At 38.0% G+C, this 24,705-nt stretch overlaps 2 protein-coding genes across 5 annotated transcripts in view; one reads left to right on the forward strand and one right to left on the reverse strand.

Moving 5' to 3' along the window:
- ARHGEF38 (Rho guanine nucleotide exchange factor 38) overlaps nt 1–24,705 on the forward strand; it is a 135,070-nt gene that overhangs the window by 98,489 nt on the left and 11,876 nt on the right. Inside the window, exons 8-13 of the mRNA XM_045881752.2 lie at nt 7,763–7,962; nt 10,751–10,884; nt 16,412–16,516; nt 18,281–18,403; nt 21,896–22,207; nt 24,427–24,570. Of these exons, the coding sequence (XP_045737708.2) occupies nt 7,763–7,962; nt 10,751–10,884; nt 16,412–16,516; nt 18,281–18,403; nt 21,896–22,207; nt 24,427–24,570 (1,018 nt within the window). The remainder of the gene's footprint in view (nt 1–7,762; nt 7,963–10,750; nt 10,885–16,411; nt 16,517–18,280; nt 18,404–21,895; nt 22,208–24,426; nt 24,571–24,705) is intronic.
- The window catches only part of INTS12 (integrator complex subunit 12), a 78,504-nt gene that overhangs the window by 2,485 nt on the left and 51,314 nt on the right, over nt 1–24,705 (reverse strand). For 2 of the 4 annotated variants that reach the window (XM_064584924.1, XM_064584927.1), the window contains 3 exons: nt 19,735–19,856; nt 16,160–16,815; nt 10,340–10,752 (listed from right to left, as the gene is read on the reverse strand). The gene's annotated coding sequence lies outside the window, so the exon portion shown is untranslated. Of the gene's footprint in view, nt 1–10,339; nt 10,753–16,159; nt 16,816–19,734; nt 19,888–24,705 lie in introns of all 4 variants that reach the window. The other 2 variants (XM_064584926.1, XM_064584925.1) reach the window with 2 other exon arrangements.

Here is a 24,705-nt window from a genome sequence, read left to right on the forward strand (position 1 = left end):
ATCCCAAAATGTTATGTTATTTCTCCTTTCTTAAGCTTTATATTTTTAAAATTATTAAAGAAACACTGTGAAATATAGAAAATCACAATGAAGACTATGAATAGAATCAGTAGTCATTCCAGAGTTAACTGTTGTAACATTTCATGAGTCACTCACTTTACTGCAATTTTTTCTACACACACACACACGCACATGCACATGCATGCGCATGCATATCGACTAACATAGGACCGCTTTATATTTCCTGTATGTCAACTTACTACCTCATTCATCAGTATATCATGGACACCTTTCTATGTCAGTAAATATAAATCCACATTGTTTTATGACTGCATAATATTTTATCTAATGTACATACCATAATTTAGTTTACCAAACTCTTATAGATACTTGAATGATGTCTGTCTGTCCTGTAAAGATTGATGTTATGTGTTTATTCTTATAAATCATCTTTGTACAATATTTTGACTTTCTTAGAATGAGTTTCTAAAAGTGGAATTGCTAGATCAAAGGGCTTTTGATACTTACTGCCAGAAAATTTAAGCAAAGTTGAACTCATTTATATTCCTACTATCTGTATATGAATTGTCCATTTATCTCCTATCTGCCAGCACTAGAAACAATTAATATGTGTATCTTGACTACTTGTGGCAACGTGGAAGGCCAAAAATAGTATTGTATTGTTTTAATTTTTCATTAATAATAATCTTGAGCATTTTTCATGTATGGTTAACCATTTGTATTTAACTCTAATGGATTATCTTTTTTATTGATTACTTTTATTGAGATGTTCATCTTTTCCTAGTTAACTGATAGTGGCTCTTTAGCAAGTGTATTAACCCTTTTTCTGTCTTATATGCTTCCAGCTTATCATTTGACTTTTAACATAGTTTATGGCTGCTTCTGTTTTGTTTTTATCTATACAGTATTACAGAGCTAAATTTTTCTTAAGATTTTATTTTTTATTTATTTGAGAGAGAGAGAGCAAAGTGCATGAGCCAGGGGAGGAGCAGAGGGAGAAGCAGAGGGAGAAGCAGGCTCCCCATGAGCAGGGAGCCCGATGTGGGACTCGATCCCAGGACCCCGGGATCATGACCTGAGCCGAAGGCAGACGCTTAACCGACTGAGCCACCCAGGTGCCCCTTACAGAGCTTAAATTTTAAAATAAATTTATCACTTTTTTTCTACTGTGGCTTTTAGAAATTGTGTCCTACTCAAAAATTCTAAGATTATTTTAAAGTGTAATTCCTGCTTCCTTCAACTTGTATAGTTTCATTTTTAACAATTAGATCTTTGATCTATATGGAAATTATTTTGGTGTAAAGAATTCATTTTTGTTATTTTCTTCTATATGGCTAGATAATTATCACAACACCTGATACTGAATAATTCATTTTTTCTACTGAGTAGGAATGTTATATTTACTTAATTTTCATACGTACTTGTATTTATTTCTTGATTTTCTATTTTGTGCTACTCTTCTGTACATATATGTACCCATATCAAGCTGCTTTCATTTCTGCAGCTTTATATTTTAGTATAAAATATAACTACAATTGACCCTTAAACAACATGGGGTTTGGGGTACTGACTGCCATGCAGTTGAAAAACCATATATAACTTCTCTTCGGTGATAGCTGTTTTGGTTGGAGGGGCTGGGGAGATGGCTGTCTCATGAAAAATCCTGTGTCCCTGGCATTGTGCTGAGGACTGGAGATTCACATAGAAGAACCATGTGAATGACCGAAGAACTTCCTGTGCTACAAATTCTGCTCAGGTTTCTTTTCCTAAAGCTTAGGTCTTTTTAACCAAAAGACCAAAAAGAGAGAGAGAGATTCAGAGCAGAATGAGAGATTCTTTTAAAACAGCATGCACAGGCTCCCCCAAAACTTTACTAATACCCTACCGTTGACCAGAAGCCTTACTGAGAACATAATTAGTCATTTAACACATGCATTGTATGTTATATATATTATATACTGTGTTCTTACAATAAGCTAGAGAAAAGAAAATGTTATTAAGAAAATCATAAGTGGGGGGCACTTGGGTACCTCAGTCGGTTAAGAGGCCAAATCTTGATTCTGGCTCAGGTCATGGTTTCAGGGTCTTGGGATCCAGCCCCTTGTCAGGCTCTACTCCTAGCAGGGAGTCTGCTTGAGGATTCTTTCTCCCTCTGCCCTTCCCTCCCAGAGCGCATGCTATCTCTCTCTGTAAAATAAATAAATCAATCTTAAAAACAAACAGAAAGAAAACCATAAGGAAAAGAAAATATACTCAGTACTGTGCCTTATTTATTGAAAAATTATCCAGGTATAAGTGGACATGCACAGTTCAAATCCATGTTGTTCAAGGATCAACTGTAATCTCCGCTCAATACTCTTCCTTTTCAGAATTTTCTTGAATATTCTTGCATGTTTCTTTCTTTAAAACCTTTGTGTTTTTGTAAAATTGTATGTAGCATGGTTTAAAAAGCCAAATAGTGGGGCACCTGGGTGGCTCAGTCAGCTCAGGTCATGATCTCAGGGTCCTCAGCAAGGAGTCTGCTTCTCCCTCTCCCTCTGCTCCTCCCTGCCCCACTCACTCTCTCTTTCTCTCTCTCAAATAAATAAAATATTTAAAATAATAGTTCTACAGGATTTAAGAAAAATAGCAGTCCTCTCTTCTCTTACCTGCTCCTAAAGGACATAAGCATTTTCACGTCTTTTAGTTAATATTTTGGTACTTTCATGACTCTAAAAACATGTTTGGTTTTCCCTTTTTAAGTATTATGTTTTGACTTCCCCTGTGGAAACAAAAATTTATCTCTCTCCCTATGCCATCTCCACTACACACGCACACGCACGCACACACACACCCTCCCCATCGCTTCATTTTTCCCACGTGGTTACATCGTCATTTGGATTGGAGCAGTACTCAGTGTTTGATTTCTTATATTTGAGTATATCTGAGTACACTTCTTTTCAGAGGTAAACCTTGGAATAAACTAATTATTTGTTTTTCTGGGAGTTAACTATTTTATTTATTGTCTGTTTGTGTAATTTATTTTCATTTTCTTAGTTTTCTTTGTTCTAATCATTAATGCCACACTCACAGCCAGTCATCTCTTAAGACAGCTAGATGCATTATGGATGCTATCAATTTCATCTCCCTAAAAAAGCCTCTCCCAGAGTCTTTCTGACCTATTGAGTTTGGACTGGGTGACTGGGCACAGCTGTCTTTGAGGAACTTTTGTTCCTAGAGAATCTCTTTACCTCTTTCCTGTTTTTAGTACATCCTTCAATACTTTCCCATGTTCACCAGGAATGCATGGGAAGTAAAATTTTAAGAAATTCTATATCCAAAATATCTTTATTTTACCCTCACAGGTGACTTATAGTTTGATCAAGGATAGAATTCTAAATTAAAAATCCTTCATCTTCAGAATTTAAAGGTAATTCTTCATCATGTTCTAGCTTTCAGTGTTGCTGTAAGAAATTTGAAGCTTGTTCTCATTCTTCACCATTTGTTTGTACCCATTTGTTTACGTGTTTCTCTGAAGGATTGTAGGGTCTTCTTTTTGTCCCCAGTAGTCGGAAGTTTCATGAATTCCCAGGTGTGAATCCATTTCATCCATTGTGCTAGGTACTCAGCGAATTCTTCCAGCATGCAAACTCATGTCCTGTTCTTGAATTATTTTACCAATGATTTCCTCCCCATATGTGCTCTGTTCTCACTTTCCAGGACTCTACTTATTTCAATATTGGATCCTTTAGACAAATCTTCTAATTTTTTTTCACATTTTTCTTCTATCTTCTATCCCTTTGTATTTTTGCTCTTCTTTCTGGAAAGTTCCTGAACATTTTCTCCAACACATGTGAGATTTTATTTCTGCTATTATCCTTTTAATTTCCAAGAGCTCTTTCTTAGTTCTCCAAATGATCTCCCTCATGTGTAGAGCACCCTAAAAATTAGGCCATTTCTTAAACAGGTTTCCAACCAGTTCTTATTCTAATCCCCACCTCCCTCTCTCTCCACTTCCACAGGTTCTCAGGGTCTAATTAATGAATCTTTGGAGGAATGATTAAATTATTGCTTCTCCACATTACTGGTTCTCTCTGGTTTGAATCTCTCTGGTAATAAGTCAGTTACCATTCATTCATGTTCTTTACATCTTCTAAAATTTGTTAATGGCTCTGTATTTATTTTCACAATTTTTTATCTGTGTCAAATCCTACTTGTTTATTTATGTGTATAGCAATATACAGTTTTTCCTAAAATTGACTTAAAGTGTTTTAAAAGGAGAGTGAATTGAAAATAAATTCAATGACAGTGTATATGTTTGTGGCTACTGTAAAATCAATATTAAATTTAGGATACTTGTGGTCATAAAACAGAGGAAATTCAAAGTAATATGATCAATAGTTGATTATTTTTCCTTCCTCTGTTTTCTCCCTCTAATTAAGATATACTGGTATACTTCAACGTTGTATATCTGATTCTTTATCCTCCACCACTGTTTTTACATTGTTTAAATGTCATTTTTATTTTCCTTATGAGACTGTTTTCTCGTATTTGATGCGAAGCTTTTTATAGCAAAACTGGATGCTGCTAAAACAAAGCCAGTTGTGTTTACTTGACTTTGTAAAGTCCTAATAATTCACAATGAGATTAGTGTAGCTACTTATGGTACTAAATACTTGCCAAAGTATTCATGATAAGACACAGGAAGATGAAACAGAATTACAAATTAATGACTACCTTAGTTTTTAGCCTGGTGTATATGGGAAATTGTTACTTTCTGTTGGGAATACATGTGATAATGGGTGCTTGGCTGAGCTGGGTTATATCACACATAGGACTCATTTGCCTCTCCCAGTTATCAGAACTTAATCTTACTGGAAGGGATTAGATGGGGTGAATGCCTGGAGTGTCATTATCTTAAAAGACATCCTCTATCTTTTCTACCATATTGCTTGTCTGTGTGATGCAGATATCAGAACATCATTGCTCATCCCTTCGGCTGTCCAAAGTACATGTCTGAAGACAAAAGTGTCTGGGAGATTTCTCATTTTTGAGAAAGCCTTTTGAAATATTTGCATTTGTAACACTTTTAAACAGTTTCATTTATAATTGTTATTATTACCATTTGAAACAGACAAGGGAGAGACTAGAACTTTGAGTCAAAAGTAGTGGAAAAAGAAGTAATGATAAGATGTGGACACAACTGAAGTGTTGAGTCTGGTTTTTTGAAAGATCTTAATAAGGAAGAAAAGAGGCAGCTCAGAGATACAAGTATGTCCTTTAATACATCTGGGAATATTTTTTGTAATTAAGAATTTGAAATATGCATATAACAATAGACCACGCTAATAAACTATCTTATTAAAATTGAGTTTTCTTTGATTGAGTTATTTGATTATATTTATATTTTGATGGCATTTTCAGTTTTTAGAAGATTAAATAAACTAATATTTGGTAATAGTCAAAGGAAACATGTAGAAGAAATTCTGGTCATTTTCATACAAATAATATGATTTCTTCTGGTCAAGTTAATACCTTCCATATTCCAGACTTGTTTTTATTTAGGGGAATTATTTCTACTTAACTGTCTAAACCATCGTGTTGTTGAAGAGTCTCTGCTTGAGATATATAAGAAAATGCTGTATTTCATATTCAGATGCTCTGCTTTTGATCAGTTAGAAAATATATTGTGTTACTTTTTTTAGTATTCATAATAGATTTACATTTTTTCCCATCCACTTCACCTGGTCCTCCTGGAAACCAAAACATCTCCCTCTCCCTATCTCCCCCATTCCCTCCTTGCCATCCTGTCTTCTTACATCTTCTCACATCCCTTCTTCCCTTCCTTAAGAGATTTGATGTAAATGGGTAGAAAGTATAAGATAAATCATATTAAAACAGCTCTTTATTCCCTTGTAGACCTTTAATATTTACTTTGATTTTCCTTAAAAAAAGATGTTGCCTTTTGGTTCGCTTCCGTCTTTTTCTATTGTAGTAACATTATTTTCTCAGCATGTGATAAAATGCCTCAGTCTATTATTCAGGACCATTGTGCAATGTTTTTGGGAAAAAATTTAATGCAAAATAAAAGCACATTACAGAAAATCTGAAATTTATCACTTCAATCTCCAAATATTCATTGAGAAAATACTATATGTCATGCCAGAGACATAGTGATGACAGAGAAATTGAGCATAAACTGGTAAATAGGGAAACAAAATGATTCCAGAGAGTTGATAAGTGTTACAATAAAAATAAAAATGGGGAGATGTGACAGAGGGTGACTGGTGTGTGTGTGTGTGTGTGTAAGCATGTGTACACATACATATGATCATCAAAGTTTATTAGTTTCTCATTTATCAAATGAAGAGTTCAATTAGATGGTCTTTAAGGTGTTTCCAGACCTTTTCTGATGATAAACTTTTCTAATCTTGTCCAAAGTTTTTTAGATCCATTCACCATTCCAATGTTGTGGTAAGTTATCTATATTAATATTTAGAAATAATAATTGAAGAACAAAAAAATTCACCTACTAGGATTTGAAAACCATCTATATTCTTTTTTTTTTAAAGATTTTATTTATTTATTCATGAGAGACAGAGAGAGAGAGAGAGAGAGGCAGAGGGAGAAGCAGGCTCCCAAGGAGCAGGGAGCCCGATGCGGGACTCGATCCCAGGACGCTGGGATCATGACCTGAGCCGAAGGCAGACGCTTAACCATCTGAGCCACCCAGGTGCCCGAAAACCATCTATATTCTTATCTATTAAGAACAAAAACAAAAACAAAACCCAAAAACCAAAGCCAAACAAACAAAAGACCTAAAGGAAAACAACTGAGTATATCTGTCCACCAGAAGGGATTCAAAGCACAATTTCTACCCATGTCCATTTATAGTGTCTCTTTATTTGCCTCTTTCCATAAAAAGGCTTTTAGAAACCACTGACTTCTCATTAAGAACAAATGACAGTGGGTTGCACAATGACATGACCAAGCTTCTAGCTTTTTTACTTCCTGTGAACTGCTTGACTAGTTGGAATGGTTCTATTCTCATTTCAGAAGCTCCTAAAGGAAGAGTCAGGCATGAGTGCTCACTTTTGTGTAGCCATTTGAAGATCTATTGGCTAAGAAGTATTCCACATGGAAAACCATGGAAAGTCATGTGAGAGCAATGATTAGTGATGGTGGTATTAATAATTAATTTAGAGAACTGTTGCATTTATTATAAACTTCTTTTGGGGACTGTGGTAGAACCTCTGAAACATTATGAATTCAACTATTCAATTTGGTAGAAGAGAGGAGACGATGCTTTCTTTGGACTATACTTGGTAAGTCATCTTTTTAAATAATGAATTTCTTTTCCTCACTAATAATCACAAAAATACCACCAGTAAACTGCATTTTTCTTGGTTATCATGGAAAAATGCATTCTGAAATTATTTCCCACTATTATTATAATCTTGTTATTTAAAAAAAAGGTGTAAATGGAACATGGATGAAAATCCTGCTTTGAGTCCTTCTTGGTGGACAGATACACTCATGTGTTTTCTTACTGGTTTTTGCTTAGTAGTAGGGTCTTTCAGCCTAGCTTCTCTCTGTCATCCATTGCTCTTGCTTCATTTTTTTTTTAGAAAATGTAGGCAGCCAAATGGAGGAAAAATAAAGGAGAAAAACAGTTTCAGGATTAATCATAAAAATCACAAAAATGAGAAGGAGTTAATAAGACAAAAGTCTGTGAAACTGACATTATTTGTTTCTATTGTAGAGGCAAGCCAAACTTACTGGACATGGGCTCTTTGATGATCAAACCAATCCAGCGTGTAATGAAATACCCCCTCTTGCTGTGTGAACTCCAGGGCTCCACCCCTCCCTCTCACCCAGACTTCAGGGCGCTGGGAGATGCCTTCACCGCAGTGAAAGACATTAATGTGAACATCAATGAACTTAAAAGACGGAAAGATTTAGGTAAGAAGAGACATGATGAATTGAGTGTTTTCTGTGATTGGAGTATTCTGCTTATACTTCTGAGAATCAAAATATCTAAATAGTTATAGCAGTTGCGGTGATCATGATCATTCAATATCTAGATTAGAGGCTAAGGAGCAGAGTGTAGTTTGCCTGGCCAGCTGGATTCAGGAGATCACGAGGCACAAAAAAAAAAAATGACAATTTTTTAAAAAATCAAGCAGCCCTATACTCAACCTCTGTTGACCATTGCATGCCTGGTGACATACTGTGGGCTGAAAATACCATAGCACATAGTCCTACTATCTCTGGCAATATGTGTGGGAAGAAAGAGACATGGCGTGGCCAGGAAGCTGGAGCAGTGAGAAGCTCCAGCCAAATCAGTGGTGAAACAGGCCCAGCTAATACATCAAGCTCATCTGGTTCTGGCACATAAAGAATGGAGATTTTCTAGCAATAATTGCCCCATTGAAGGGAGCAAATATATTTCTTTCTCAAATTATGAAATTATTTTTAGGTATTTGTTAGCCAAGATGTAAAATTCATGTCTGAAGTGGAATGTAGATTTCAAAACAGGAGGCACAATTACATGGTTTCTATCATCCCGGATACAGTAATGCATCGGGATAGATTGTGTGGGTCCTCTGTCAGTGTGATTTGTGTCTGTTAGTTCTTAATTGGCTTTGTACTTCTAACATTAAATCTCAATTCAACATTACAGCAATGGTAGGACATTGGCGCTAAGTGCTCCAACAACTTCATTTATTTTTATTTTCCAAATTTTTATTGGAAAAATAGTATGTATTTGTATTAATAAACTAAAATTATAAAGAAGGGCCTAGAGTGAAAAAAGTGAAAGTTGTAGAGGAAGAGATGCTATAAACAAATTAAAAGACAGTCCATAGGCAAAGGATTACTATCTAGAATATATAATTACTGATATTAAATCAATAATAAAAACATTCTAATACAAAAAAAGGTTAATAATAAAAGGAAGCAATTCAGAAAGACCAATACATTTTTAAACACTAAGCTTCATCTATAAGGAGAGAAATGCAAATTAAAATTACAATGACATACCATTCCCATCCTATCAGACTGGTGAAAGGATTTTTTAGGGATAACATTAGGTGCTGAATCTCAATCTGCAGGTGAAAATGTAGTGGGAATCACCACTATGGAGAACAATTTGACATCTAGTAAAGTTGAAGATGCCCAAACCTGAGACTCAGAAAATTAATCTCTAGATATTTGAGAAACTCTTTCCCATATGCTCATAGACAGGTATACTAGTAACTAGTATTGTTCATAAAAGCAAGAAGAAAATAGCTTACATATTTATCCAGATAATGGACAAACTGTATATTGGACACTATGATACCATGAGAACATAAAAATTAAAATGCATGTGTCAATTGAATAAATCTCAAAAACACAATGTTGAATTTTCTAAAAAGTAAATTACAAGTGACAGAAGAATATGTATACGCAATATGGTGCATTTTTATAAACACTGAAAACATTCAAAATAATACTATGTATTGCACAAATCCATATACAATAAAGTTGTAAAAATAGATAGTCAACCCCATTCTTTAGGATCATAATTCCCTTTAAGGGACCAAAGATGGGGATCAGAGAAACTTCAGCTGATTATTTTTATGGAGATAAGCAAGGCGAAATGTTAGGTTTTGACAAGGCTGAAAGAAAATTGTTATATTGTTCTTTTTACTTTTCTGTTTGCTTAAACTCTTTCACAGTGTTAAAGTGGAAAGATTTTCCACTCCCATGATTCCAGTTTGCATAGCTGACATGTCATAAGTTTTCTTCAGACTTTCTATGTAGTTTTTTTTTTTTTCCTATTTTTTCTTCTTTCTCTTTCTTCTTCTCTCCATCTGTCCTGAACATGTGTGGCACTACAGTTTGCTGGGCTTGGTTTTTAAACTTAATTACATATCATGAACATTCTTCCAGTTAATACTGGCCTTCTTTTTAATGGTTCCCTGGTGTTCTATTTCTGAGTGTGTCCTAATTTAGTTAACTCTTCCTCTATGGATAAACTTTCTGATTGTTTCCAATATTGTGCTATTAGAAAAAAAAATGCTGTAGCAAACAAAACTTTGTATGCTTGATTATGGAAAGCAAATTCTCTGCACGGACTTCCTGGTCATAGACAATACATTTAGAAGATTCTGCCCAAATGTTCTCCACAAAAACTGTATTGGCTTAATCCTCACCAACAGTGTGTAAGATTGCCCATCTCCCGGCACACTGACCAAAACTGAATGTTAGAAATATTTAACATTTTGAACAATATGGCAGATGAAAATGATCTTGAAGATAAAAAGATAAAGCTCAGAGAGGTGACTCAACTTACCCCAAAAGTCTCAGCTAGTGGAGAGCCACTCCAGAGTCTGAGGTCTCCTTATGCTAGGTGCAGTTTTCTTAGCTAGGCCTTGATGCTTCATTCTAGAGACTGAAGATAACAGATGTATTATCTGAGAAGAGAGAAAGTTTTTCTCCAGTGTCGGAGATTTCTTTAATGTGGAGGGTAAATGGACTGTGGGCTTTGAGGAGCTCAAGCGCCTGGACAGCTGAGTTTCCGGTCAGTGGGTTGGGCAGCTAGGCTTATGCCTGGGCAGTGGGGCCGGAGCATATCGCATCTGCATCAGAGGGTCAAAAATCACATAGATTTCTATCTTAAATATGGATCTTGAATTCTTTGGATGAAACACACACTTTCTATGTTGCACATGTTCAGATATGTGATTGCATTCTTCTATTTCAGTTCTAAAATACAAGAAGAATGATGAGGATGAATCACTTAAAGATAAATTGTCTAAACTAAACATTCATTCAATTAGCAAGAAATCAAAAAGAGTGACAAATCACCTAAAGATTCTAACCAGAGGAGAACCACAGGTAATTTTTCTTCTTCGGCCATATACATCCTCCTGGGGCATATGAATGCTGATATTTTTGTGAGGGTTTTGTTGGTTGTTATCAGAGCCGTTTCTAGAACACTGAGAATCAAGGTCATTGCCTAATGCTGATTCTTTCTTTCTCCCTCTTTTGGGGGAAATGGAGTGCAGGTGGTTTTGACACTATTTTAGCTATGGTGCTTCCACTCAGGAAGCAAAGGAGAGAAAAGGACTTGAAGACAGGAGTCAACGTGGGATGCCCCAGAAGTCCTAACTCTCACCATCAACCAGCACATAATCACACCCAAGGCAATGTCCTCCTTTCATCCCTAACTTATCTCTGCTTTTTAAAAACCTCACTTTCCTTTTGGGTTCCTTTAATGTTCATCTTATCTTTATTTCACCTATTTAAAAAAAGGGGGGTCAGGTGCCTACCTTAGTGGGCTACCTTTATCCTCTTCCTCTCTCTGCACCCCCCATGCACATTATATTACTGGGTAATTGTTCTGTGTCAGCTGTTTAGCCTGGTTTGAACCACTTTCATCTCAACCCCCAATAAATAATGGATGGATTAGCAAAGGTTCTCAAACTTTAAGGTGTGGAACAATTACCTGAGGAGCTTGTCAAAAGATTCCAGGGCTCCACCTGGTTCAAGGGTGCAACCTAGTGGTCTGTATTTTTACAAAACTCCAGGTGTTTTGAAGCTAAATGACCTTGAAGTAAGTGACCAATGGAACACACTTTGAGAATCACAAGATAGAAAGTTCATGGCCTGGAGATGGTAATTCACTGGGCTTCTAACCAAAAGAAGGCAGGGCAGTTCTTAAGATACTACATGGTAAAAAAAAAAAAAAGATACTACATGGTACTTTTTTTTCTTCTAATTTGCCTGATTTCATCACTTATTTTGTTAACATCTCTAAGGTTTTTAGTTTGAACTAGAGGCTACCATATGGTAGTTCAGCATTGGTTTTCTTTGGCTTCTCCTATCTACTTCACTCTTTAGCGGCCATGGTCTTTTTCCTTTTTTCCATTAAGTCTTTGCAGCTTTCTGACCCTAAAATAGTAGTGGCTTCTTCCTCTTCTGAATGCCTGGCAAGCTTGCTGAGTGTTTTCCAATCTTGGCACCATGAACATTTGCCGGAGTCAGCACAGGGCAGAAAGTAAGGGCCAAGTCTTTGAAGTCATCCAGATCTGGATTAGAACGTCACTTCTGTCACTTAATCAATATATGCCTTTGGGCACATAGCTTAAATCCAAGGGAGTCATCAAGATTATACTAGGACCTACAACATGGAGGCCTCGTGAGGATGAAATGAGGTGATACGTATGCAGAAAGTACCTAACACAGATGGTAAGCATTCAGTACGTATTGGCTATCATCATCATCATCCTCATCATTTCATATCACTACAGTGTATTACTGATTACCAACTCTTTTTTTTTTTTTTAAAGATTTTATTTATTTATTTGAGAGAGAGAGAATGAGAGACAGAGAGCATGAGGGTCAGAGGGAGAAGCAGACTCCCTGCTGAGCAGGGAGCCCGATGCGGGACTCGATCCTGGGACTCCAGGATCATGACCTGAGCCGAAGGCAGTCGCTTAACCAACTGAGCCACCCAGGCGCCCTGATTACCAACTCTTAACGTACAGACTTCTTACTTCTCACGTAGATATAAACTCCTTTATGCATGGTGTATTAGGTTTTTTACTTTCTGTATTTTATAATGTTTTGACATCTTGAAAAAGCTGCTGGGCCCTGAGAGATGCTCCTCCCAGGGCTAATCCATTCTTAGAGAAAGCAAAGGGCTCAGCTGGGATCAATTCTTTCATATGAGAACCAAGCCCTGAGTCTATAGCCCCAAACAGTTTCTAATCTATCTCTCATACACCAAACCGGTGTTCCTTTGCCTTAAATCATCCTAGGGCCAGGTACCAGGCAAGTAGAGACCACCATGAAAGCGCAAAGCCCATGGGAATTACCCAAACTGGCCAATCCTAAACTGTTTATCCTGACCAGCTATTTCTATAAGGTTGCCCACAAAAACCACAATAAAGGCTCTGACCTTGACTTTCCCCTTGCTCCTTTCTGCCATCTGACCAAAACCAGTGATTGCCCTGTGGCCCTATATGGCATGCAGTGACCTCCTCTTTAGGACTTTTCAGTATAATCAACTTCTTCCAAGCCTTGTTTTTGTTTCCTCTTGTGGCTGTACTTCCTTCCTATTCCATATCCAATATGGACATTCTTAGAATCCGTGGCATGTATCATTGTTCTTAATACTTCTTTGTGTTCTTCTAGGGGCTCACTGGGTCCATTGCATGCAGGAAATAATTCCAGGCCCCTCTCCCAATGCAAAACTATAATGTGAGAAGTTTGGGACATTATGGTGTATGGTCAGATAAGGGAAAGGAAAATCAAGACATTTGAACTAAAAGCAACAGTAATAAAATTGGATTGGGAATTCAATTTGAGAGAGACTGTAGCCTCCATGGGCATGTGTAAATGTCATGCACTCAATTCTCCCCTACTCTTTAGGTTGTTGCTTCTGACTTAAGACAATTCTATTGAGGAACAATAGGCAGGTCTTAATTCCGAGCAGGTTTTTGTAGAAGCTGTTACATTCCTTAACATATTTATCATCGGCTTCTGATATTTTCCAATTGTGAAGTAAAAGTGAATTGTAGGTAAAGTGGCCTGAAGGGATATTAATTAGATTTTCCCCTTAATCTTTTGAGAAGATGTCCTGTCAGCAATGAAGCATTTCACTGTTAATCAGAAAATCAGCTGCATAGGCTGAACTGCAGAAGAGATAAATCTCAAATCAGTCAATTTTGCACTTGTCAGCAACTCAGGTGAAATATTTGGTGGAGTTAGGGTATAAAACTATTACCCAAGAGGAAGATTTTATTCAATTCATCACACATGTATTGAACTCTATGTACCAGACACTGTGTTAGAGATCGAGAATACAAAGAAATTCTGAATTCAGACTCCTTGGGTTTGAATCTTGGTCCTACCTATTAACATGGGTAAATTTCTTTAACTTCCTATATTATTTAGGGTAAAGGCCAAGCTCCTTTCACAAAGAGATTCCAAAACTAAGTAGCTTAAGCTAGATAGTCATTTCTTTCTCTCTCTTTCAATAGTCCTGAGATGTGAGTCCAGACGGGCTCTGCTGCACAAAATTCTGTAGGAACCCAATTGTCCCCACTTGGAGGGTTTTGCTGTTCCCCAAACATACTGTCTTCAGCTGCTTGGTTGAAGTTGGGTCACCGCTGTGTCTTCAGTCTTGTCCCAAGGACAATGCTGGAAGGCCAAAATTCAGAAATGAAATACATCACTTAGCTAACATCTATTTACCCAAACCAGTTACGAGGGCAGAACCAGTGGCAGGGGAGGCTGGAAAGGGTAGTCACTAGCAGGGCAGCTATGTGTCCAACTTAAACTAGAGGTGCAAGTGTTGTCAGTAGAAGGATGACAGGGGGACATCAACTATCCCTGCCACAGCTCCCAAGCTTCTGTTTATCTCTAAAATGGGATTAATTGTGGCACCTATGCCATAGAGTTTTGTAAGAATTAAAATGAGAGAATGGAAAGCAGGTTTTAGCACCATGTCTGGAACATAGTTAGTGTTTAATAAATGTTAGCTATTATTTTTACTAAGACAAAAAATACTTAATCTCAAATGCTTGCCATTTATCAGTGGAAAGAATCACTTAATTAACTAGTGTTGTGAGAGCACATGGGGCAGCAATTAATTTTCTACAGTGAAAAGAATAGGAATTCAAGGGAGCTTTCATAGAAGGGGTGACAGTTGAGTCCTTAAAAAAATTAAACAGATATTTGCAATGCAGAAAAAGGGACAGCAGCATATTCCAGCAAAATAAAACAGCATGAGAAGGGCTTGGCTATAGGAACGTAGAACTGCACAATATTTCTCATGCTGTGATCCCTGGATCTCTTATTTTAGAATCATCTGGATCTCTGCCAAGATACACAAAATAGCTGGGGGGGGGGCAGTCCTTGAGACCCACATTTAAAATAATCTGCCCCAGTGGTGCCTGGGTGGCTCAATTGTTAAGCGTCTGCCTTTGGCTCAGGTCATGATCCCAGGGTCCTGGGATCGAGCCCCACATCAGGCTCCCTGCTCGGCGGAAAGCCTGCTTCTCCCTCTCCCACTCCCCCTGCTTGTGTTCCCTCTGTTGCTGTGTCTCTCTCTGTCAAATAAATAAATAAAATCTTTAAAAAATAAAATAAAACAATCTGCCCCAGCATATTGTTCAATACATCAAACTAGATTAGAGCATAGAGATCATAAGGCAGATGGTATTGAATGTTGTGTGAATTACAAGAACTATGCCACCTATTTAATCAAAAGCTTTTTAGATAAACAATATTAAGGGGTTTAAAAATAAAATAAAATATCACCATTTTCTGTGCATTCAGTTCTAAGATCAACCATCCCCCCCCACCACCACCCACCAAGGTCAACCATCTTAAATTAACAGACCTATGAACAGAGAGCAGCTATGGTTACTACCCAGGACCAAACCAAAGAATACCCACCATATGCCACAAATCATTTGCATGTTCACACAGATTTTGGCAGCATGAAGCTGGTTCTGCTCTTCTTTTGTCACCATTGTGATAGCCAAGAAATAGTTCTCACTATTAATAATAATTATGGTCTGGGTGCCTGGGTGGCTCAGTCGTTAAGCGACTGCCTTCGGCTCAGGTCATGATCCCAGGGTCCTGGGATCGAGTCCCACATCAGGCTCCCTGCTCGGCAGGAAGCCTGCTTCTCCCTCTCCCACTCCCCCTGCTTGTGTTCCTGCTCTCGCTGTCTCTCTGTCAAATAAATAAATAAAATCTTTAAAAAATAATAATAATAATAATAATTATGGTCTTATCAATAAAATAAAATATAAAAAAATAACTGAACACATGTGACTACTATCTTAACTCTGCTGAGTTTTCCCCACAAAAGGACTCTTTTGGCCAAGATCACATTCAACCTTTCAAATTTGAGTTGGTAAAGAATTACCGCATTTTTTAGCCAAGAAGCTAAGTATATTTTCTAAATAACCACTGTGAAATTAACTGGGATGAGCCATAGCAACAAAACAGTAAGTTCCAGTCAAGAGATGAAATGTTTATCTTATTTAAATTTTGATTTTTTATTTTATTAATTATTTTACGAACCCACAAATGGGGCATAATTTCAGAGTACATATATAATATATGCCATTAGAAACTGCAGAGAAAGTTTTACCTGTCCCAGCTACCATCACATAGACGAAGCTCTGTGAGAGCCGAAGGCGGATTAACCGGCAGCATGCGGTGTCGCCACACTAATTGAAGTTGCGCCGTGTGCTTGTGCTAAGGCAGTCAGCATGACATGGAAGGTTTTCTTCTCAACAAGGGGTCTCTTTGTTGTGTGCTGGGCTAATACAGCCTGTGATATTTCTTTAAAACACCAGATTTGTTCGAGTTATAAAAATAAAGAATTTCATCTACATTATAGGTGAAAGACAATACTTTCAATAGAGAAGAAAAGCTGTTTAGATCTTTAGAAAAGACGGTGAGGCATTGTGTGAAGAACATTTCCCTCTGTCTTCAACGTATCCAGGTAGGTAAGACACAACCAGTTCCAGTGTTTCTACGAGAACGTATTGATGTCCATGGTTATTCTGAAGAGTACATGTGAATGTTCGTGCATTTATGTGATTGAATTTATATGATGAAATTCATTGATACTGTATCAAATTTGAGAGGCTGCCAACTGCAGGTGAGGGAAGCCAGTATAAGGATGTAGATGTTGTTCTTTGTTCCCATATCTGCTCCGTCCTTCTCCCAACTGAGGTGGCTGTGTTGTGGGACGTAAGCTCACATGATTGCCACGTGGTGCTGGACCATCAGCACGCTGTCCTTACAATAGAGATGAGTTCATTAATACAAAATTGATTTGGCAGAAATTTCCTTTATTTGTTGGATTATACTAACATATCCCTTTCTAGTACCTAAAACACATATTTGCAAATTTAAAAGTGGTACTGAAAGAAAAAAGGAAATCAAAGGGGGACATGAAATTAGAGGAGAACTAAAGAGCAAAAAGAGCAGAACATAAAGGCCATATAAAAACCGCAGAAACCCACATGTGTATCTCAAATTTAGCTGTAAGTCTTTGAGAAGCCAACTTAAAAAAAGGACATACGATCACACAACCCTAGATGGACAGAGCACCTCTATTTATTTTATAACTGGTGTTTCATAATGTCCCCTTTAGAGTTCTGAATGAGATTCACAGGTAATTCAACCTTAGGTAGGTAGGTCTACATGAAAGAAAATCAATGTAAAGGAAAATAAATTCTAACAAAATAATAACTACAATATGCAAATACTCCCACACAACCATAGTAGAAGAAAAACCCTACTAATTTCCAATCCCCCAGGAAGTTTTCCTGCCCTTGTTGAGAATCACTGACTTAACCAAACCAATTGAAGTGCAGTATAATTATATTTAGTAAGAGAGAATGGATCTCATATAGAAGACATCGTGTCCTCAACAACATCTTGATAATGGTCATGACTGGGAGACATAGACAATTAGTAGAATTCTATGTAAGGGAGTTAACAAATGACCCCCTTCGCATTTTCCAGTTTTTATTTTGGATATCTATTTTTGGAAGCAGATGTTTGCATGCATAGGTAAATTATCATACCAAAAGAGGATTAGGTTAACCGGCATGATGATTTGGAGAAAAGGTTCTATGTTATGTAACCAACAAGCCACATTCCTTTCTCATTTATTAACTGATGCAAAGCCTGATTTTGCAATCAGGTTTGCTAATCTCTTCCTAAAGCTCTGCTTTCTGTGAAAAGAAAACCAAAACTCAGTTATAACAGCCGGACAGAGCAGTGGGAACCCTGTCCTTCATATACATTTCATGAAGTGAATGCATCTTGGGAATATCTGTAGGAAAGTCTTCTATTTCTACTAACCAATTCAACAAAAACATGAACATCTTCTTTTAAAAATTCACTAGGGGAAACTGAAGACATAAATCAAAAAGGCGTGATTTCTAAAATAAGGGGTTCAGTAAGACCTGAATGCTGAAGAATGGCCAATGAGGGACCTTAGGATGTAGTCCACTTAATAAAGAAGGTGTCGTACAGAGCAGTAGGAGAAAGTGACAGGGGGAAATAAGAAAAGAAATTGTTACACGTAACCCCATTGTACAGAGTATTCATGACTTTTTTTTACTTCCTTTTTTTCCTTTTATCTCTCCGTGGTAACGGAGGGCTATGATGATGAAGTACACACTTGGGATATATTTAATTGTACAGAACTTCAGAACTTGGCCCATTTTGTGACTTTGTCCCTGGGTTTCAGGATGCCATGCCCTTAGCGCTGCGGAGTTTCATGGAGCTCCAGGAGATCTCGTGCAACAAAGACAAGGAGGAGACGAGCTATTCGGAGGCCCCAAGGAATGCCCTGAATCCCTGTGGCGACTTTGTAAGTTATTTATATTCACAGATAAATTAGAAAGTGGGCTTAAGAGGAAAGCTGCTTTTTATTTATTTTTCTGGAGTTAGAAATAAAACAGGCACTAAAGCAAATACGAATGTCAAAATCAGTAGATTTAAACAGGAGGGGTTTGTTTTTTTTTCATTATTAACTATTTTAAAGTGAGTTAGTGAAGATTTTTCATTATGATCAAAATTTAAGAGGGTCCCAGACTGAGTTTCTAGGAGTAGTCAATATCTGTGCAACCTTTATTTATTTATTTTTTTAAAGATTTTATTTATTTATTTGACAGAGAAGGAGAGCACAAGCAGGGGGATGCGGCAGGCAGAGGGAGAAGTAGGCTCCCAGCTGAGCAAGGAGCCCAATGCAGGACTCGATCCCAGGGCCCTGGGATCATGATCTGAACTGAAGGCAGACGCTTAACCAACCGACTGAGCCACCCAGGCGTCTGTGTGTAGCTTTTAAAATCAACATTTAGTTTAAGTCTGCATGTGATAGATGACGGATTTATTAAGTTGGCAAGCTGTGATTTTCCTAAAGGAGTCTCTGGAAAAGTCCAGAGTCCTTACAGGAGGAGCGAAGATACTCTCTGAAGACGTGACTTTTATTAACACACTATATACTGGAAAGTAAAGCCTTCTTATTGAGAAAGGGCTTTTACCTCTGAGTTTGTTTTCTATGAGTTCTGTAAAATATACAGAATTATAAAACATAGCTTGGGAATCCTAAAAACCTGCTTGAGCCTAGAAATATTTGGCTGGTAAATTAGTTTGAGTAGTACTAATTTTAATTTAGTATCTTGTGTTCCATAGGTATTATTATATCATAGTAGTATGTTATAGAGAAGCCATAATAGACTCCTTCATCATCTTGAAGGTCCTTGAAAGAGGCAGTTTTGTATTGGCATTATTGGCATTTTGGGTCAGACAGTTCTTCATTGAGAGGCCCTTGTGTTGGAGGATGCTTAGCACTCCTGGTGTACCAGGCTCTAAATCTCATTAATGTCCCCCCAATCTCAAGTCATGACATCCAGTGAATAGCCCCACATATTTCCAAATCCTAGGAATTGATGCAGCCCCACCCCCCCAGTAGAAAACACTTGGAAGCATCTTATTTCGTGGCACTGGGGAATGGCAAGTCAGGATTACATCTGAACTAAAATGATCGATCAGATAAATGAGAGTGAGAGAGCAAGAGAGAGAGAGAGAAGTTTTTATGATGGATGTTAAATGGAAACAGTGTGGCTAGTTCTTTATACATTTCTGGGCTTAATTACAGACAGCACATTTTAGAAAAGTCCTTAAGGGTTTGCTCTTTACCTTAATTCCAATGTATTAAGTCGATAAGTATTTATTGAGCACCACGTAAGAGCATGGTATACAGCTTCTCCTCAGCAAGCATGTCCAGAATTTGATGGAAGAAGAGCTGTATTCTTCTCCTCCTTGCATGAAACCACAAGATGATAAATTAAGCTAAATTAAAATAATTATCACAATGATCAATATAAAAGTAACTTTTTACTTATGAATAAAGTATATTAAACTTTTTAAAAATTAAATGTTCATAAGAATTCAAAAATCTATCTAAAGGCAGAGCAGTGTTTTTATCTAACTTTGAAAGATACTTACCTACCTTGAAAAGTACTTGCCTATATGTTTTGAATAGGAAAAAATATTAAAAGAAAATCTGATTCTTATTTGTTCCAATCGTAATTCCTATGCCCAGGTGAATTGGAATCAGTTTATGTCTGCGGTCACAGGATACATATCCTGTGACCGCAGACATATATATATATATATACGTATATACTATACATATATGTAGATAGTAATTATGTTGTAATATTGTAATTACCTGTAGAATCCAGTCAAGTTACAATATAGTAATTTATCAGAACAGTAAACAGATTCTTTGCTTAGTCAAAGGACTCATTAAACAGTCTGCAGGTATATATTGATTATTTTAGAAGATAGACATCAAATTTAATCTGTGTAGTCTACTGCTAATGCCAGTAAGAGATTGGTTTCCCCTCTCTTGTAGATTTCCCATGAGTTCAGACAAAGTTACCAGAGGCTGTTTAATTAATAAAAGCTGCTGTTCAGATGCTGATCCCCTAGGACATCTTTCAGGGTACAAAAGAGAAACCTGCTTCTAAACTGCTGTAACAATCATGTAACCCATGAATAAACGATAAAGCGTAAAGTCGGCAGTCAGGAAACGTAGGATACTAGTGCACTTCAGAAGAGAGGGGGAGGAAAGAGAAAGAGAAGAAAGTAAATCTAGGATGCTTAGGTGCTGGCATGGGGTTGGGGGTTAATATGAAGTTCATTTTCAGTGACTCAAAATGACTAACCCTAAAATGTAACAATTTAAGAAACAGAACCAGCATCAGCTTAATCTTTCAATGTATTTAAAGAGAAAGCAATGACTCTGTTGTCTTTTCTATCATAGGAGCAAAATACCTATAATAAGGAGGTACTTAGGGGTGCCTGGGTGGCTCAGTCATTAAATGTCTGCCTTCGGCTCAGGTCATGATCCCGGGGTCCTGGGATCGAGCCCCGCATCGGGTTCCCCGCTCAGCGGGAAGCCTGCTTCTCCCTCTCCCACTCCTTCTGCTTGTGTTCCCTCTCTCGCTGTGTCTCTCTCTGTCAAATAAATAAATAAAGTCTTTAAAAAAAATAAGGAGGTACTAATCTGTATATGGTAAAAAGTTCGTCTACCCAAAATGAGACATCAGGGTAGCCAGGGAATTGGGCAGATGTGGGAGGAATAGGATACAGTGTCTTCTAAGACTACCTTCCTTTTATTGTCAGCAAAGGAAGGGAATGATATGGTGAGTCATTTGCACAGTCTTAGTGGTCAAAAACTGGAGTTTGCCTCCCACTCCTGTGCTGGAGTAACTCCGCTGGGCTCCGGGATTAGAAAAGAGGGGAAGGGGAAAGTGTTGAAGGAGATGACCCCAATGACAAAACCAATAGCTTTAGAGAGAAACATGGAGTGCATTTTGGGTGTGCAGGCTTTAACTTTTGTATTCCTCTTCTTGCTCACTCTTTACATTCAGTGTTAGAGTCTAGAGTCCCTGTTTTAAGTCTTGGAGCAGGTTTAGACAAAAAAAGATCACATCCTCTCTCTCTCTCATTTTAAGATTTTATTTATTCATTTGAGAGAGAGAGAGAGAGAGAGCACGAGGAGAGGGGGGAGGGTGAGTGAGAAGCAGACTTCTCGCTGAGATGGGAGCCCAAGATATGGTACTTGACCACGGTGGGGGGGAGCTTTACTGGGGGGCTGGATCCCAGGACCCAGAGACCATGACCTGAGCCAAAGGCAGATGCTTAACCATCTGACCACCCAGGTGCCCCATGGTCTCTTAACTTGGCTATATACTTTCCTGTCCTCCTCTGAGCTCCTGCAGGGAGGAGGTAGCGTAGTACCTGTGGTTGCTCCTTACTCTGTCACAGGATTGCTTTTCTCTTTCGGCAGGCAGCCCATTTGCAGAGGCTCGTCCTGATGCCCCTGTCGGCCCTGCTGTCCTTATTCACAGGGCCTCAGAAGCTCATCCAGAAACGCTATGACAAACTGCTGGACTGCAACAGCTACCTACCGCGGGCAGCAGGAGATGAGTCAGACTTGGCCAAAAAGGAGTACGAGGCCCTCAATGCCCAACTCGTGGAGGAGCTCCAGGTGTTCAACCAGGCTGCTCGGAAGATTCTGTGGAACTGTCTGTGCAGTTTCACGGCTCTCCTCAGGGACCTGACACTTGCAGCTCGGCAGGTTTATTCCACGGTGGCGCCGGTAAGCTCTGTGCCAGCACCTGGCTAGCCAGGCCAGCAGGATCTGCTAGAAACTGCAGCCATGTGCAATGGCCCTGTTCATGGTGTGCACGTGTGCAGTGCGTGTGTGCATGTGGCGTGGGTGGGGGGGTGGTATTTAACTGAAGCCAGTCACAGTTTTTAAATTTCTTTCTCTTTTCTCCATAGGAAAGTTTCCTAGTTCAGGTTTATTGTGCCTTGCACACCTTAGGTCTTCTTGGAGGTATCTTTTCAAATGCCAAACACCTTTTAGCTCCACCTGCTTGATGCTTTGCTGAAGCTTATCAATTTGTATTTTGTAATCTCTTCCTATTCAACAGTTCTTCAGTGCTGACCATGACTATTAAGACGTGGATCCAAAAAAAAGGCCATCTCCATGTAATGACAGCAACAGGATAACTGTCAAACCAGTTTTTTTTTTGCTTTTGTTTTCCTCTATGTAAAAAAGTCTAGGGGGTGTGTGTGTATGCGTGTGTGTGTGCACGTGTGTGTAATCTAGCTTTCCATTAGGATATGATTTTATGACTATTTTCCTGAAGAAGAAGAATGATATTTACAAGCTAATATCAACTTAAAAAATCAGTGTGGTTTCTTTGCCCTTCATTTCAATTAGTTCTTACTCAGCTGGTTAGATATTTAATGGACAACATTTGGAGGGGAATTAATTGTCCTGACTTTATTTTTTACTGTGTATTTAATTAACTTTTAACTTACCCTTTGAATAAATTAAGTTGAAAAATCAGGTGCTACATTTACATGATTCAAAGGCAAAACTACATAAAAATGTATAAGCAGTCTCACACAGACTCCTGTTCCCTAACCACCCATCCCCTACCCCCACCCCCATTGTTACTAGTTTATCCATTTAGGGTTTCTTCATGCCATTAGAAGTAAATGCAAATATGTATATATTTTTCCTATAGAAAACTGGGATATTACAACACCATCCTGCAATTTGCTTTTTAACCTCCTGGGGATGCATTGATGTGTTACTATAGACTGTTATGCCTGGTTTGTATCTCATAAAAATGGAATCATACAGTTTGCATGGTTTTGTGTATCAACCTGTTCCTACTGATGGATATTTGGATGATTCTAGTTGTCTATAACTGCGTGGTTATAACAAATTATATCAGCATGTAGCAACCAATGGTCATTTATTACTATTGTCTTTCATGGTTCTGGAGGTTCCCTGGGCTCAGGGTAGTCATTCTCATTGTCTCTGTGAGGTTGCAGTCTCATAATAGCTGGGGCTAGAGCCATCTCAAAGACCTCCTCAAGCCCATGTCTGGGGTGGGAGATAGGATGATGATAGAAGACTCAAATAGTTGAGGACGAGGCCCCCCACCCAATCTTTCAACAAGGTTTTTTGATATGCTGGCCACAGTGCAACTGGACTTCTTCCAAGTCTCAGAGTGAGTGTCCCAAGAGAAACCAGCAGAAACCACATGGTCTCTTTTAGCCTAATCTTGAAGGTCAGATAGCATTACTTCTGTTTTTCTGTTCATTTCCACATTCTACTCATGGAGGCAATTTTCAAAACCCACGCACTTTTGAGGAGAGAGGTCATGGACTCCACCTCTTTATGAGAGGCATGTCAAAGAATTTGCTGATTTGTTTTAAAACCAGCACAGGCTCTTAACCAATGCTTCTCGTTGTAGGTTCTTTCTCCTTCCCACTATCCCGCCCTACCACTTTGGAGGACCCTACTGCCATTGATTCCTGAGCCCTTCTTCCAAAATTCCATTGCTTTTTATTTCTCTTCTATTCTTTTATTTAGGTTTGAAACTTTATTATTTTTTTAAAGATTTATTTATTTGAGAGAGAGAGAGAATGAGCAGGGGCCAGGAGGGAGCAGAGGAAGAGGGAGAAGCAGACTCCTCCACTGAGCAGGGAGTCTGACGTGGGGCTCGATCCCAGGATCCCGAGACCATGACCTGAGCCAAAGGCAGACACTTAACTGACTGAGCCACCCAGGCACCTCTAGGCTTGAGCCTTTAAAAACAATTATCCCTATCGTTTTTAGTGATATTTCTGGAGACAGCAAATTAGACCATTTTATCCAAAAGTTCTAACATTGTCCTAATTTTTTTCTGTGGAGCTATCTTACACTTTCTCTGTTTGACACAACTCTACTAAATTTAATATCTAATATGGTTAAATAGTTGTTTGAGAACAATGCCATATCATTTCTACCTATAGGTTCCACTGTTGGCCTCAAGAATCTCTGAAATTCAGAATCAAGTACTAGAAAAGGTTCAAAATCTTAATTTTGTAAAGGACAGCAGTACCACCTTTATTGAGAGGAAGCTTAGTTTTGAAAAGAAGAAGACTGTGCAAATTCTGGTGAGTTTGGTAGCATTCCTGACAATAACTCTCACTTCTTTTCCTTATTCAAATCACAGTATCTATTATTTTCTAAGTCACTTATCTCATTCTAATATCCTGTAATTTACCAACCTATTATATGTAGGATTTCTT

This window comes from Mirounga angustirostris, unplaced genomic scaffold (genome assembly GCF_029215605.1).
Source record: "Mirounga angustirostris isolate CCGP_5_RB_7025 unplaced genomic scaffold, mMirAng1.0.hap1 SCAF_2, whole genome shotgun sequence".
Lineage (NCBI taxonomy): Eukaryota > Metazoa > Chordata > Mammalia > Carnivora > Phocidae > Mirounga > Mirounga angustirostris.